The sequence below is a fragment of the Tigriopus californicus genome, chromosome 4, assembly GCF_007210705.1.
Source record: "Tigriopus californicus strain San Diego chromosome 4, Tcal_SD_v2.1, whole genome shotgun sequence".
In the NCBI taxonomy this organism is placed as follows: Eukaryota; Metazoa; Arthropoda; class Copepoda; order Harpacticoida; family Harpacticidae; genus Tigriopus; species Tigriopus californicus.
Genome location: NC_081443.1, coordinates 2712323 through 2728941, shown reverse-complemented (window position 1 = coordinate 2728941; position 16619 = coordinate 2712323). Strand labels below are relative to the sequence as shown.

The 16619-nt window shown below is 45.3% G+C and overlaps 1 protein-coding gene across 1 annotated transcript in view; it reads right to left on the bottom strand.

Moving 5' to 3' along the window:
* Positions 1–3983: 3983 nt before the first annotated feature.
* Positions 3984–16619, bottom strand: part of LOC131878933 (uncharacterized) — a gene marked incomplete at its 5' end in the record, with an annotated part of 49490 nt that continues 36854 nt past the window's right edge. Inside the window, 8 exon segments of the mRNA XM_059225089.1 lie at positions 3984–4252; positions 4512–4702; positions 6447–7105; positions 8081–9378; positions 9887–10005; positions 10240–10429; positions 11038–11258; positions 14524–15249. Coding sequence (XP_059081072.1) covers positions 4046–4252; positions 4512–4702; positions 6447–7105; positions 8081–9378; positions 9887–10005; positions 10240–10429; positions 11038–11258; positions 14524–15249 — 3611 coding nt within the window. The 3' untranslated portion in view covers positions 3984–4045.

Below are 16619 nucleotides of genomic sequence, written 5' to 3'. Positions count from 1 at the left end.
TTGGTTTCCATAGTTAGTTCAAAGTGAGTGCGGAGTTTTGTTTCCCTTTAAGGGGTGGCATAATGCGTGGTGAATCAAAGTGGATCCAAAATCACAGCAAGGGGTTATTTGACAGACAAATAATTCATCAGAATAGAACCACGTTCGGAGAAGTCTGTTCAATGATCCATGGACCATCCCATGATCCATGATGGCAGTGGTAGTACGTAGTTATTGCAGTTGTTGGTGCTGGTGTTAGTGTTGGTAAGGCTTCTGCTGAGAAAATGATTACAGCGTCATAAATTATTTGCATGAAAGAAAACGATAATGAGAGTGACAAAGGCGGATATAAAAGCAATTACGTCAAGACCTAACTCTCATCTAGAGTATTTCGAAGTATCTGCACTATTTCCGTCGCCTTCTGGTCCATAGTTCTTTGTCCCCTCATCCCGCGGTCCCAAAATGGTTATTAATAAACATCTTGATCGAGTTGCCTAAGCTTTTGATAACCGAACTTCTCGCTTTCGTTTTCAGATTGGTCTTCAAAGGCTAGTTCAACAACTTGGCGACTATTCAAAGAGCTTGACTAATTGAGCTCTTAAGGGTCAGACATATCTGTATTGAATAATTAAGTATTGCACGGAAGTCTCCTCTGGCATTCTGTAGAAGAACGTAAGTACAACCAACTTAAAGGCCAGTGGTTCCATTAAACCTCCATATGAAGCTGGCTCACACGTGGACATGATTGGTCGCGTGATAAGGGTCAATAGTCCGGGTTACAAGGATGTGTTCGTAATCCGGATTTTTCCGATGGCCGTTTCCAGTCTAATGGTCCTTGATCACGTCGTCTCCTCAAACACTTTGGCTCGAGTTGCTTCTTTTAATGAAGGCCTGGTGCCCAAACGGTAAACACCCTGAATGAATTTCTACCTTGCCATGCCTTTTGATGGCCGAGCGAGAAGGCCATGTAATTTAACTGACACCCAAATACCTCGTCACCTCGAAGTGATTTGTCCGTGTTGATAGATTGATTGTCGCGCTTGTCAAGTAGCTTCTTATTTGTGCTTAATCGACTCACTTGCTGTCTTCAAAGGCTCGGGAGTCGAGACTGGTCTTCATGAGCCCGAGTGAGATAGCTATGTAGTCTTCATCAAGAAAGAGGGGCTTGCAAATTCCGGCCAACCGCAAGCAACCCAAGCGGCGATTTGTGTCCACCTAGCAGTTCCATTTGGATTATCGAAATTTCTTAAGACCTTTTATGATTTGATCTGGCTTTGATTTACGTTTCGCTTTCTCTGCCTCTCTCTCTACCTTTGTCGTTCTGGCCTTTTATCGTGGCAATAAACCAACGGAGAAGTCCACAAACGGACTCAAGGTTTGAGGAGTCGCCAAGGAAGCGTACTTAGGGCCTGAATGAATGGAAATACTCATGATCTGGAGGCCTGTGTAGTAACCCTATTTTGATATACCAAAATGATCCTGTTTCTACTGCTGGAGCTAGGGCTGCTAATGCAGCATTGGTCAGCAGGAGCAGTCAATAATGGACTCGAAAAGAAGGTCTATTACCGATGGCCCATCGCTTGGCGTAATGATATGATCGGCTGGAAGAAATATCGGGTTATTACGAGCGGCGATTGGTCGACAGTACTCTATCTGGCCTCTTTACCAAAAACCAACAGCTTAGATCGACGTTGATTGAATGTCTTTCATCGGAATCGAAACTTTTTGACCTTGCCAACGACGCGACGACGTTGTTATTATTAACCTTGTTCTCTTTCTTGTGATTGCCATTGCCCCTTGTTTCTTCTTTTGTTTCATTCTTTCTACTTTATTAATAAAGCTCGAATCAGTCGAGACAACATTGTTAATGGAAAGAAAGACCCTTTTCTCCTTGCATACTGCAGCCGTAGTATTTTTCTCTAAGCCGTTTTGTGCCCTGTTGGTGTCCGTTGTTCTTGTTCACGAAACACTGGGCAGAATATTATTATCTTAATAAGAAACTATGGACCAACATGTGCACATTTGATTGGAGTCCTTCAAACAATCAAGGTCAAACTTAACAGGCTGGCGGGCTCGCACATTATTCGTGTGCCTTGGTACTTACGTGTATGTATGAACATTGTACGTACACCAGTTCCATGTCTACAGTATATGGAACCGAATTTTGAATACAATGCCATCGGTGAAAACGGATACGAGTAAATGTAAATGCGAGAGTACTCACATTAGCTGGGATTTTTTCCGGAAGGGACCCACGTGGAAAAGCGTTGGCAAAGTGGCGGAAATCCCAAAATGTCATTACAATAGAATAAATCATATGTGATAATAGCACAATGAGAGGTTCGTTTCAACTGCAAGCGTATCTAATGCATTCGAGACCTCACACACATGAGTTTCAAAGGAAAGGAAATTTAATGTTTGACCACAAGTTGACTTGAATACGACACTTATGATTCATTTTCTTAGATGAGCCCCCAAAACTAGGGGCGGCTTTACACTAGGATGGAAAACCGACATTGAATCCGCTTTGAGGATGGAATTTGGACTAGTGCTGGGGCGAATTTTTGGTGTATGACTCTTTTTGTTTGACTTGAGTACGGGGAAACACTGGAGTCCTCTGTTGGACTGAAGTCTTTTGCCGAACTCGCCCCAACACTGGTTCGAGTTCCATCCTCAAACCGGATTCAATCTCGGGTTTCCATCCTAGTGTAAAGCCGCCCTAAGTTATCGCCCAGACAACCAAAGAACTTGGATATTCATAATTTTCATTCATCAAAGGAGCCAAAGTTCCATTGAGATGACTTTCAAGGAGAAGCTTCAATCTTGTCGAGTCTTGAGAGATAATACACTCCTTACGATTCATGCCTAGCCACACTCCGATGCAACTATTTGAAATCTAAATGAAAGTACTAGAAAAAATAAATCCGAATCCCTCAATCTCACTCATGTTAGTCATGCGGAGTTCCCCAATTGAAGATTGACTCTAAATCTAGTGGTGGTTGAATGCAACTCTGTTTGGTTTTTAATTCTGGAAGTAAATTTACCTGTCTCAAGAATCAGAGCATGGTTGTTGTTTCTTTTAAAATGAATGATGTTGGCACAATTAGGGCCAAGACCAATACTTTACATCCTTATTTTTTAAGATTGAACGTAATTTTGCCTTTTTGTCGTCCAAAATCGCCAGAGCCATGCTCCATTTTAAACCAGATTTACGCTAGTTCTTTTAAGGCCGTAAATTAAGATAAGAAAGCACTTGCAAAGATTCTTTATTGTGACTGAAGTGGTATTCTGAATGAAGAGGTGGGCTCTTTTGTAGAGGAAAGCTTTCAAGTAGGTAGAGCTGGATATGAAACCTACCTTCAAATGCATTCCGGGAGGTTTCTTTCCATCCGAAATGAATATCAAAGCTACTGAACAACAACAGCCTTCGCCTTCACACATTATTTTCGACTCCTTCAAGCTCCTTGGTCTTATTGCGCACCTTAATTGTCTGAAAACGGCACTATTCGGTCTGAACATGATTTACGAAATACTTTGTCCCGTCGTAGAAGTTCATCAGGTGACAAAAGCCTGTGCTCGCTAATGAATTCGGACCCACCCATATTGAGTTTTAGTATTGTCTTTGAGACAAACTCACTACGTAATTGCAAACACTAATACATACGTAGATAGTTGAAGGGCTAGCCTGCCTTTCTGGTGCTGTTGTTTGACTTGCTCGGAAAGCAGCTCTTTTGTACGTCCAGTGCATGAGTAAAGAATGATTGAATCCTAATGGATATAGCATGTACAATGTAAGGAATATGCTTTGATAAGCAACTCCGGATGAGTAAAGTGTTGGCGGGATGACGAGATTTCTCATTGATGTCAAAGGATGATGCTCATGATGACGCTACATGACTAGAATAGAGTTTCACGTCCTTTCTGGCAACAAGAAAGAACGAGGATTGATAAGATCCACGACAAGACATCTGAGTAGTGTGTCCCTTCCAGTGAATTCGCCCGAGTGTATTGTGGTGGCATTATATTTGAAACGTCGCTGCAATGGAAATGTCAAGACAGGATAGATTCACATGACGAATGATCGATCGCTCAAACGAGCTGACGATGGAAGGGTTCGGTTGTACATGGTCAGATATCCGATGTTTCCGCAATTTCTCATCACTTCAAAGCTCGACATTGACATATTTTCCCACCTGGGATCCCACCTCCATGACACTGGCCTGAAGTCCAAGGATGTGTCCCTGGAAGTGTCCCTGGAAGTTTCCCTCGTATACTGAAGCAAATGGAAAGGCAAATTAGGCGGGATGTTAAGCATAAGCATAGCACATTGTACGTTCCTATGTAACGTAGTTGTCAAGGTTAAGAGGACCGTCATGTGTCTTTGTGATAACGGAGGAAAGAAGCAACGTGAATCTCGATTCTAGACGTCTCTAATATCCAGAGAATAAATGTGCCTTGTCAGATGACGAGTGTTTGCCATCTTTGACTAATGCGTGTCTATTCAAACACGAAGCGCCTGTTCCACTTCTTACCTCGAAGAAGTGTGCCAGCTCTCGTTGAGTGTCAAATATCATCACAAAGAATGGAGATCCAGGAATGTGATGACCGGACCACTTGATTTCGATCCGGTAATCACCCGGCTCCGACGGGTTATAGCGACATAAAATGATCCGATTATCACGGCCAGGTCCTGACGAGCTCAGCATTTCCGTGTGAAAGGCTCCTGTAATAAGACGAACAGACGTTGGGAAAAGATATATGCAAAAGGAAGCGAAATGGAACAAAACTTGAGTCCCAGATCGACCCAATGAGGAGAAGAGTTGGAAAAGTCAATATGTGAGCCGAATGGACCCAAATCGGCCATTTTATATTTCCTTCGAAGCGGAATGTGCTGAAGGATAAGAAAGCTGGGGGAAAATGGCAAAAGAAAAAGAAGTTTGCTCCTAGTTCACTCTTCGTCCATTGTCGTATTTGCATTACACGCATTCGCATGAATAAATCCCAAAAGGGAAGGAAACAGGTCTTCACACGAATCTCCGTCATATACTGTATGTACCACTTGTGCAATTAAAGGTAAAGGTCTTGTTGAGCAAACCAAATGATAACCCAACCTTTTCGGAATTGGCTACTCCATCGTGAAGAGAATCATTTTATCACACAGAGCACACATTGATCGAACTTATACTAGGTATAAGTACACCAATCTTAAAGGTAATGTTCCTCGAGTATGTTGGAGGTAGGAGACTGGCACACCTGCTTTGGCAAGTTCCACTCGAACATGCAATAGGGTGTGGTGAATGAGGTGCAAAAAGTCAACACATTTGTGACCACGCTCTCGCAAACAAATCTTAATTTGGCAGCAATGGGGTAACCGGGTAACAGTGTGAAAAGCGCGCCTAGATCAACCCCAGAAGCCACAGAGGAAGACGCACAGACGGTTTCACCAACCATCTTCATTGGGAAAGTTTGGAACAACTCATCCCAGGGATGGGCATGGTGACCTCAAAACAAGTGGTCATAGACCTGTTCTCCATTATTGGACATCATTAACCCTGTTGCTTTCGACTCCAATACTTGAGAGAGAGAACTACAGGAAGTGACCTCGTACGCTTTGTGAAAGGGAAAGGGTGGGTAGATGAGTGTAATCCTCAAATACGTATCAGTGACACTGGCTCAGACTTATGCCCATCCTTGGTTGAGACACAGATTTTGTTTTGCCTCGAGAGTATCTCGCACGAATAAACTTTGCCAATTCTCCCACTTCAACCCAAAATGGCGTGCTCTTGGGACTAGGATCCCACCATCAGTTTTAGGTGACGGTTGGAACCGTTGTTGGTTGAACTTAATTAAAGTACCAATGACTGTTGATCTTTCTCAGCTGAAGTTTAGGCCAGACACTCTCGAAATGACAGAGAATGCCCAGAGTGTTGTAATAGTGAACAAGGTGTTGAAATTTGTTCTCTAGAATTATTGCCAGATCCTACAATATTTCTGATGATACAACTTTCTTAATGCGTCGTCGTTCTTACGTCATTCATTCATGCAATAGTACCACCCAAGGTTACGACTATTGGTTTTTTGTCGGTTGAAGATATGGATAGCCAAGACACGGGAAATATACCTCTATCTATATTAAGAGAAACTGAATATGGGTGACCGTCACCAAGGACATCTAAAACCTGGAATGAACACCTTTTTTTTTTCGTTTTGCCCCGCTTACGCTCGTTTATTGTGAAACTGAACCGTTGACCAAAAATGTATTGAGTATCTCGACCATATATTATAGCTTGATATAACCTATGGCCCCTCAACGAATGAGGAAAATGCTTAAAGAAAAATGAAGTAACCCCCCTTGAAAGCGGCCAGCTTCAAAGCAAAGGAAGATAACCAAGATCCAAGAACCCTCTTTCGAGTCGAAAGTCCACAATAGGGACCACTACATACGTACTTGCCCATATCTCACTTACCCTTTGGGCCGCGCACCTTCACCGTCAGATGACCAGGTCCTGCGCCGCGTGCGTCGCATATAAACTCCGAGTGAAACGTGTGGAGAAGTCCGTGTTCCAATCCCGGTCCAAATGCTCGGATATGGTTATGGCCCGATGGAACAGCTGCTCGCCCAGCGGGTGGCCCACTCACCGTCACAGGAAAAGGGCTCCCAGGTACAGCCTCATGATTGTAAAAGACATGAACCATATGTTCTCCAATCGTCCGAGGATGAAGGATGATGTGGTAGGTCCGGTGTCCGGTCTGTCGAACCACGGCCGGCGACGCGGAGGACTTCGCCGACGACAACGACGACCCTCCTTGTGACACAACCAGGGTCGGAGGTCCACCACCATTATTTCCAGATTTGTGACCAGGAGGAGCACTGGTGGGAACCAGTGTGGCGGTCAGAGATTTAGGACTAGCTAAGGGATTACTCGAGTGAACCTCAACAATGGAGAATTTGTTCAGAGGAATCTGCCCGGGTATCCGACACGAAATGGTTTTACCGTCTGTGGTACTGTTGTACTCGTTGATACTTGCCGTGGTGCCTAGACCATGACTAACTGTGGCCTTGGTTGGGCGGCCTTCTGCCTCCCGCTTGATGACTCCTACTTTCTTTGGAAATCCAACCAATTCACTGAAAGGGAAGGAAACAAATGAGTCCAAATTAGTCTGGCTACTCTGCTCTGCTGCCTAACCATATTTTATGTTCTCCCCAAACAAATACGAAGTCCCCACTCTCTCACTTTTGACTTCTTACAAAACGAAGAGAGCGAGCCTCTCCAACCTTGACCATGACTGAGCTGATCGACATATAGGTACTGCAGTAGTAGACGTTGGGTATTTTCCCGAAGATAAAGTAGCCTCGGAAAGGCTTCTTGTCCATGATATTCACAACGTACTTATTGTGTCTGGCCGTGCCAAGCCGCCATGAGGCCATTTTGAAGGTCTGAATTGGTCCCTGTCATGTTCGAGGGTCGTACTCTGGGCTGCCAAAGTGAGATGGCAAAAGGCCTGAAATGCTTCATGGTGGATTGACAACGACAAGATCTAATCCATCGTTTCCGATTCTGTAATCCTTCCCTCAAGGACTTTTGACCTTTTGCCGGGTTGGCATGTTGTCATCGTCCATATGCGTCGAGATGGGTGGGGATAAAATTTATGAACTTGGCCCTCGTAAACAATTTAGGGGCAGATGCTCGCGAGAGATTTCCAACGTCTAGTGCCCTTTTTAATGAGGAAAAGTGGCCCGTTACTCGAAAGTAAAAATAAGTAGAAGCACTTCAAGACTTTCCCGGAAAGAAATATCGACTACATGGCATGGCTTGGTATTGGGAACGAGGGAACAAGCGCAAACTGATCCTTTAGAGATTGTTGAAATGAAAGTCAGAGGAGTTACTAAAAAGAACAGTTGCAGTGCGTTTCTCCAAAAGCGCAGTGGCTTTCTCGGATTTCAAACGCATGAAGTTGCCAAAATAACACTTCTTAACGGGTTTGAAAGGGCCAAAAATGAAGCCTTCTTCTGTTCGAACTTGACGGGCGAGTTTTGATCGAGAACCTCGTGTGTAAACAAAAATCGTCAAACGAGACCACATCTCATAAACCAACATACCAGTGCTTCCAGGAGATGTGCATGATGTGGTTTCCAGGCATTGTGGGACAATAAGAGGCCTCCACAACAACCCGGGATAACATGGACCTTGGGGCTCCTTGGTCAGGATTACATTGCGGTTTTTGCCAAGGGCCGATCTGTCTCTTTGGAAGTAATTGAACTTGAACCAGCTGTCCTTGAGGGTCCTTCAACCAAACTCGTGGGAGTCTTCTATTCCAATCTAAGTTCCTCTCCCCTTCCGTGTTGGTTGGATGCTCTCGGAGTAGATAGATGCAAAACGAGGCTTCCACGCCAACCACGCCTCGTAGGAGTCCATCGCCCAACACTAGTATATCATCATTCCGGGATGCGAAAATGGAATGTTCTTTGCTAAACACCATGAAAGGAGTTGCTTGACGGAGACTCGTGGTGGTAGTTGGAGTGGCAGGAGTAGTCTCTGGACGTCTCGAGACATTTGCATATGGAAATCCTATCTCGAGGATGAATACACCACCAAGACGGCTTTCAGAGCTCAGTTCATTTTCGGGGAACGGAATGAGCACCGAAAATCGTAAATTGTCCTCCTTTTCTTTGCCATCGCTATCCTGAGCGGCCTTCTCCGTGGATAAGTGTCTTTGGGAAAAGATCTCATTTCTTCGCTCACATTTTAGGGGAATAACTTGGCAATCTTGGGCCTCACAGCATTGACTCTCCCATGGTAGTGAGAGGTCTTTGGCGGGTGAGATGGATGCCTTTATTGTGGGCCTCTCGCCGCTCGGAAGGGACGGGATAATGTCAACCCTCATCTCGAGGCCATTTGAATTCTGGTCGAGGTCGACCAGAACGACGAGTTCGCCTTGGTTTGTTGAAAAATGATTGTACTTCTTCTCGGGCGTCACGTTCACACGGATCAGTTCTCCGTCGATGACATGTTCTGCCCAGGGCGATGCCGGGATCAGTTGGCATCGCTCGTCTTGGCGTCTCGTCAATCTTGTGCAACCTTCGCGAGTTTCTTGTATATTTTGGCAAATTTCGGTACTTTGTGGGACAACCACGTTGTCTGGGGAGCCAGAAGGTGGCAAAAACCTACCCGAGTTGTTCCACTTTTTCTGTTCTGTCTGTCGTTGTTGGCGCAAGTCTAGAGTGCAATTCTGAATTTTGGTCTCGTCCTCCCAAGGGTCTTGTGCCGACATGAATAGATCTGTTTGACTTTTCAAAGGGACCCCGTTTTCGTGGTTTCCACTCAGCCTCGAGCCTCTCTTCATCGCACAACTGATATGGGAATCACATGGGAGACTTGCCGACTTCATGGATCTTATCTGCAAAGGATGAAAAGTCAATGGTTTTTTTGTGTGTGTGTGTTGGAATGCTGGTGAAGGATGCATACACGAATCGAGGAACGGGGCACATTCCTATTCAACTTTTCCGGACTACTTGTCTACCACCCTTCAGCCAGGCTGACTCCTTTTTCTTGAACTCGGACTGAACGTGGTCCGCCTGGGCAAAAGTTTCGAGGATTTGTTCTTGTCCTCGAGTCCGGGGATTCAAGAAGTGTTCCCATTCTACATTATCCAGGCCTGAACCGAGAGACAGAGCTCTAAATGAAATTGCCAATAGTTGAATGTTGTACGTACACATCTAGCTGGCATCTGTCCATGTATCCTGTATCCTATTGTAAATATACGTATATTATGGCCAGTGGTGAAACACCGACTCTAGGCCATCAACGTCTTCCTCTATGCTTTCATATTCCTTGAGATTATGCCTTCAAGTTCAAAGTAGAATCCCCTGCAGGATTCCAAAGGAAATTCAAAGACGTGTACCTACCTGAACTCGCTTGCTCGCTTTTAGAGGGTCGTTTGGAATGGCAAACATCTCGTCCTTCGAGGCCATGAAAGAAGCTGGAGAATGAAAATGAGCTGCTTTGCAATCGTCGATATCCGAGTCTGGAACGTTGGAAAATTGGTTATTTACAAATGTTGCCTCCATTGGATCTTCAACCCGCCCGCCTCCCCAAAAGTTGTGGATCTCATTTATCTCGGTGATTTTGAAGTTGCGCACGAATAACTTATATTTTGCAAACTCAAAAATCCATTAGGAACAGGCCAATCCTCGGGAATGAATGGATATCTTTTGATATTCTGAAGACTCATCGCAATCTATATACTTTTTTCTCTTACCTTCTTTGGAATTGGAACCTCGTGGGATAGCCTTAATTTTCATTGGCATTCCACTGATAGGTACTCCATTATAAGAAATAATGATGGCATGCTCCTGGTGGATATCTCTTGGCAGAAAAGATATTCGAAATGTTCCATTGGGTTCCCGTTTCATTTGGGAGGGAACAGAACCGTCCTCGGTGGCCACCACCTAAGAAAAAAGAGCCATTTAACCAGGTTGTGTTTTCTGGTCTTCTGCAACTCGCCATATGATCATGGAATGGTACTAAGAAAGATTCTATCCAAGTTGATGACAATTTTCCACCCTCTTCAACTCTTTTAGTACCGCAGCAAAAACTCAATCAAAACAGTTTTGACGATGAAATAGAGCTGGTCTTTCTTTCTTCCTGAAGAGGGGAAACTTTCAGCGGAGAGCAAGCTCAGCACTTTCCCGAGAGCCCGAGGAGAGGGCCAAGTAACTGTACGTACATATATATATATATACATATCGAGATAATATCATCTTCTTTTTTTTCTTTTTTTGATTGACTGCCCCTCAAAAAGTCGTTGATTCAGCGCCATAATTTAGGCGAAAAGTAGGAGCAAACAATATTCAGAAGGTTGGTCAGAAGAGGTAGGTAAGAATAAGAATATACAATCGTTTTGTTGCTCCTGGGCCTATAAAGAACGCTCAGGATATCTCTCATGTGCGTGGCATAGCCAATAGTAACTGAGGCTTTTCTCAACGTATTACTTAAGCATAAAGCATACGAGACGAGCTTATGAAACAATATTAAAGATTACCAAAGAGCATCTTACTATTTCCAGGGAACCATGGCCTGCATTTCGTGGGTCCACGTGGAACGTAAAGGGCGAATCGGCCTCAAAGCCAATGTGGTTCTCGGCCAAACTCACCGATACTTTGGAAGCATCGAATACCGTGAGTTGTTGAGGTTGGAGGATGGCCTTGGTCATGGAACCATTACCATAAGACTTCACTTGCTGCTTCACAACAGAAGTTCGCGTCGTGGCGGACAATCCTGGGAAGGGTGAGACAAATCAAACAGTCGTGAAACGCATTTGCCGTACGGACTTTTTTATGGGACAGGTGAAGAGTACCGGCCTTCATTTCAACTAAAGGGACTTGTGAAAAGTTTTCCCCCCTCTAGGATGAGAGTGGAACTTTTGGGACTCTCTTGGAACAAAGAAGAGGAAAAGTGGACTTTTTAAAAAGGCCCACACATGTTGGAGGAGTTAAGGTAAGCTTTGCCAAAACGTCCGTGGAATCGACTACAAATGTAGATTCCTTTTGGTACTACTCAGCCGAAATTGGGGCGTTGCCATTGGAAAGCGGATCAATGGAAGCGTGTGCTAGTGCCCAATGGGTTCGGGTGAATGCAATAAGAAGGAATCCCTCGTCTGTAATCTTTAGAGCTAATGCATAGCGGCCGTCGTGTCATTTAGAAGCGGTTGTGTGTACTGCGAGGAAATTGAATCAGAATTCCATTTGCACAGTCATTGAACTTCAGAGATAATTAGAACCGGGTCTAGCCCCAAAAATGGGGAAGACTACCGAACTCTACGCGAGCACTTTGTCCCTCGAACGAGGCTAGAAGTAGGGGGGATTTAGCGACATTCATTTCCGTGTGGTAACTGGAGAAGCGGATTTGCATTCCCATTAAAAAAGAACCGCGAAATTTGACGAATTATGCAAATGAACCATGAACATTGAGCAGTTGGGAGGATGAAATTAATTCTCCCAAATGAGGGCCGAACAGCCAACGAAGAGGAACCATGATGATGATGATGATGATTACGCATGAAAAATGGAGGGGAGAAAGCTTGCAGTCCACTCTTATCATCTGGCCAGACGGAGGAAAGGGCGCAGGAAAGAAGTTGGCCAGACGAGGTATTTGTACAGTAGGTAGATAGTTAGCTTGTGTATTCCCCAAGTACAAGATAGTGTGTTTTCCTCATATAAAATGTTACTTGCATTAGAGAACAAGGCGAGACTCACGGTCATTTCGGGTGCAGTAAATATCTTTTCAAATGGGTTATCCCTCTTCCTTTTCTTTTTTTTGGGTGGGGGGGTCCTTGATCTTCATCAATTGGATGTTGTACGTATATGTGCCTGTGTGTGAGACTGTCTGTTTGTCTGGCTGGCTGGCTGTCCGTCCACGTATATCTCATCCTTTGGTCCGGCAAGACGTCCTTGTCTTTTTCGGGAATGGCAGGCCTCCTTGTGAACTCGTTCAGCAAGCAGCCTCAGGTGCTTTGTTCGGATCCATCCCGTACTGAATAATTTATCGGACAAAATTCTTCCTTTTCAACAAAAGCCTTTTATGTCTTATGAAATGGCCAGTGGGTTCTACGTCTGAACGAACGACTCCGACTGGACTAGCAGGCTGGTTTGGGCTGCCTTGAAGCTCACTTGTTATGAAATGGATGGATGGATGGATGGAACGAACCAACGAACGAACCAACGAACGAACGAAAGAACGATGGAACCAAGTGAGCAACCGACGAGGAGAAGACGACCTGATGAGCTTCTCACCGGAGAGAAAAAGAACCTTTGTCATCTTCGTCCATAAACGAGCACAACCCTTTCAATCTCCGACGAGCGGGTATGCAATTGCGAAGGAAATGCAAGCGGACAAAGGCAGGCTGCTCGAGGGATTTTGGATCAAGATTAATTGTAGCCCGTCAAGGGAGACTGGTTGGCAAACTCATCCCACATACAAGTAAGCAAGCAAGCAGCTAGTAATTGGCTGGTTGGTTCGTCTCAATTGTGCCTGAATATGGGTGTGAATTGGGACGGGGGGGAGATCTCGTGCGAGGACTTGCCAAACACCTCCAGCTCCACGGAAATATTTGGTCGGGAAGTGGAAAGTGACAAGAAACCGAGAGCACCGAGAGCAGCGGCCTAGCGTGCCAAGATGTCTCTTGTGCTATTGGATATTAGACCAACCACGAAAGTGCCATCCCCAGTATGTAGTACACACGTACATACTACATCATACGCGGGATGGGCCTTTGATGAAAGCTCAGAGAGAAATTTCAAGGCCACCGACTGATCCAAAGTGACATATGTTGCATTACGACGAAAGGTTTTTTGAGCTCCTGATTTATGGTTTGTCTAACAGGATGACGCACCACATGCGGTTCGTTCCCTGGTTCTTGGGTGACTGGCTTGGTTGCCACTGGAGAATGGTGAAGGTGGGCGGAAGTTTGAAATTTTGAGGAGGCAGTCGGTGCCCCGGGCCAAATGGAGTACCCAGATGAATTTATAAGGAAGTCACCTCCTCCCAACAGCGGTATGGCACCCTTCCGCACCCAACTGACAGCCCCGACTGAAGAGGAATGATATATGTACTTATACCTACACATTCAGTATATTCCCCGCTTTCTCTCATTCTCTCACTCTCTTACTCTCTCGCTCTCTGTCTTTGTGGCTTTGTCTTCCTGGTTTTGAATATGCCAACATTTTTCTTGCCATTCCAACCGCTACTGGGTAGGGCAAAATGTGACAGGTTGGCCGGTGGTTTCTTTCAAGTTTCTCAATTTTTTATCCCTGCCCTTCCCTACCTTGTCTCAAGTGGATCCAACAGAAGGCCCTTTCCTCGTCGAGAACTGCTTACCAAGGTTGGTCAAGAGAAACGCGATCTCAGCATCGCTCGATTCCGATCTGATATCTTGGGGGAGAACTCAAAATTTCCCCGGTGACTTGGGCTAAAGTTGGAATTTACCTCAATCTCAATATCTTTTGCACCCAAGCAAATATTTGAGACGACCCAGGTCCCATTCCTTATTCTCAACTCATGATAGCATCCCATAATTCACTGCCGAAGAAAGTTCCACTCGATGGAGAAGAGCAGAAGTGCCACGTAGTCGCCCCTGATGTTCCAGGCTCCATCCTTGGTTCGATCGCTAGGAAGTTGGTGGAAGGTGGATGGATCTCACTCAGACAGTTAGAGTTCGTCCAATTCATCGATCTCTACGGTGCTAGAGCTATTTTAGAGTATGTACGTCAGTGAAAAGACGAGCATGGAACTTTAGTGGGAAGAGGGGAAATTTGCTTGGCAAAGAAGCCTGAAGGACCACCCATCACCCATGGAAGTCAATTTCAATAGCAAACATGGCCACCGACAAGGTTGAGACTCATACCTTTCAAGAAGTACAAAGCACTACAATTGTTCGCCATTGCAGTAAAAAGTTAATGGTCTCATCGGCGGAAGCATAAAAGTACCCAACCAAGGAATGGAATTCTTTATTCGACCTTGTTTTTTATGGAAATGTGAGACTTACCCGAAGATTGGGCAGACTGAGACCCCGGCCACTTCTCAAGACCCGAATCCACTTTCATCAGTTTCCTGGTCTTTCTGGCCTCGTTGGCTAAGGTTTGAACACCATCGATGGAGATAACACACTTTTCAATCGGGTCTCCCCCAGCAGGCGATCCCCCGGGAGCGTGATGGTCTGCCTCCCTTTCGACCTCGAGTTCTTTAAGAATGCCTTCAAGCAAAAGATTAAAAGCGACAGGTTTGCCAATCGGGGTGGATGTCAAGGTGACAGGTTTATGGGATGACTCCTGGGCCGTTGCGCTGACGGCGAATTCTCCTCCATCTTCATCATGGAAGATTTCAAACTCATTCTCCATTTGGTTCTTGGATGCCATCGAAGTAGTGGAGGAAGACGAAGAAGAGCCATCGAAATGGGTCTGAAGATCAGGTCGTTCCACTATCGGAAATTCCGCCTGGCTCAGCTCGCTGCTGGCCTGATGGCAATTACACTCTGAAGGGGCAGCGGTCGAGCCAACACTACTAGAGGTCATCACCGTTCCCGAACAACAAAGGCTGCAACAACTGTCCTCGTTGGAGTGGTCTTCATGGTCTTTGAAGCCTTCCTCTCTCTCCTCACTGGGCTCCTTATTGTCGGACGAGCTGAAGTGCTCGGTTTTCTTTGAGCAAAATTGGCTTGGAAGCAATTCCACTTGCTCTGGTGAGGAGGCCTCCTGACTTGAAATGGGAGGATCTAAGAATAATGGAGCACAATTAACATCAAGTGCGTACCATCTAAAAGAAAGGCCAACCTATTTTCATGTCATCGTCAGTGACCGTCTTTGGAATGGTCTTTTAATGTATGGGTTAACATCTCGTGTCGCGTCATCATGATCAACCTCCACCTCCTGTGTTTTTCTCTCATATATACAGTGGCACATATCCGCCTAATCTTTCTGTTCCTCGTTCCTGACTTGCCTCATTCATCATCGACTTCCCAAACAAAATCGCATCACTCATTGCTCATAAGCGTATTTAAGCTCGGTGATCAGCATTGCATCGCCGTGACCACCACCACCACTACCACCACCACCACCATCATCATCATCATCAGCAGCAGCAGCAGCATTTCGATGATATATCCAAGCTTGCCTTGACTCTTCCAAGTTACGAATGTTTGACCCCAAACCGGAGCCGGAACTAAAGTCCTCTGGGTCAATTAGCCCGACTACAATTACAGTACAGACCAGACAATGATGGCCACATATTGTAGAGGGGGAGGGGGGAGGGCCACACAGAAAGGTGCCGGATTGTAGTAAGTCCTAAACACAAAAGTGCCAAAGAGCCTAAGTTTCACTGATGCATGAACCAGAACTTTGTCCATGGGCCCTTCATCAATTCTAGTTTCCACATTTAGTTGGACATTGCTTCTAAAAGCATGCTTTCCCTTTCAGCCGGCTCCCTAAAGAGAGTCTGTGCTTCCAAGTGGGAACTGAACAAGCGAGTGGGCCTGATGCTCATTATTCATAAATGACCTCCAACCTCGGGTTCAAGGTCAAACTGTTTGCCACAAACAGTACCACTCTCCAACAGTGGGGACTGATCAATGGCGCCAGTAAAGGTTTATGCACTTGCTTCCGCCAATTCCTCCAATCTTTATTCAACGCCAGAGGGCCAAGAGATGCACAAAGTTGTCAAGGCGACGAAGGGAATTGTGACTTGGCCAAAAGGTTGGACTCCATTAAGATGGAACACCCCCGTTGAGGTCAGTTCTAAATGGTACCATGCTGCCAAAGAGGCGATAATAGGTAATGTTGTGGGTTGAAATGCTGATGGATCAGAATGTATGTTTAGTACTACACTTATGATCGGAACAACTTCTACTAGTACATGCTTTCGAGTGCGTACGAACAAAGTACGCTGCACGGAAATAGATAAAGGCCAGCATTTTCACTGGCATTCCTGGCCGCTAAAGTTGAGAAGAGAACAAGCCCAAGTCTTTCTTGGTTAGAGGTCCTTGAGGCGATTGGAGATTATGGACCTTTTTGGAGGGATCTTTTTGATCCAAATGGGACAAGTCTCAAAGGAGCAGCAAAATAGAAATGGAGGACCCGGCTGCTTGAC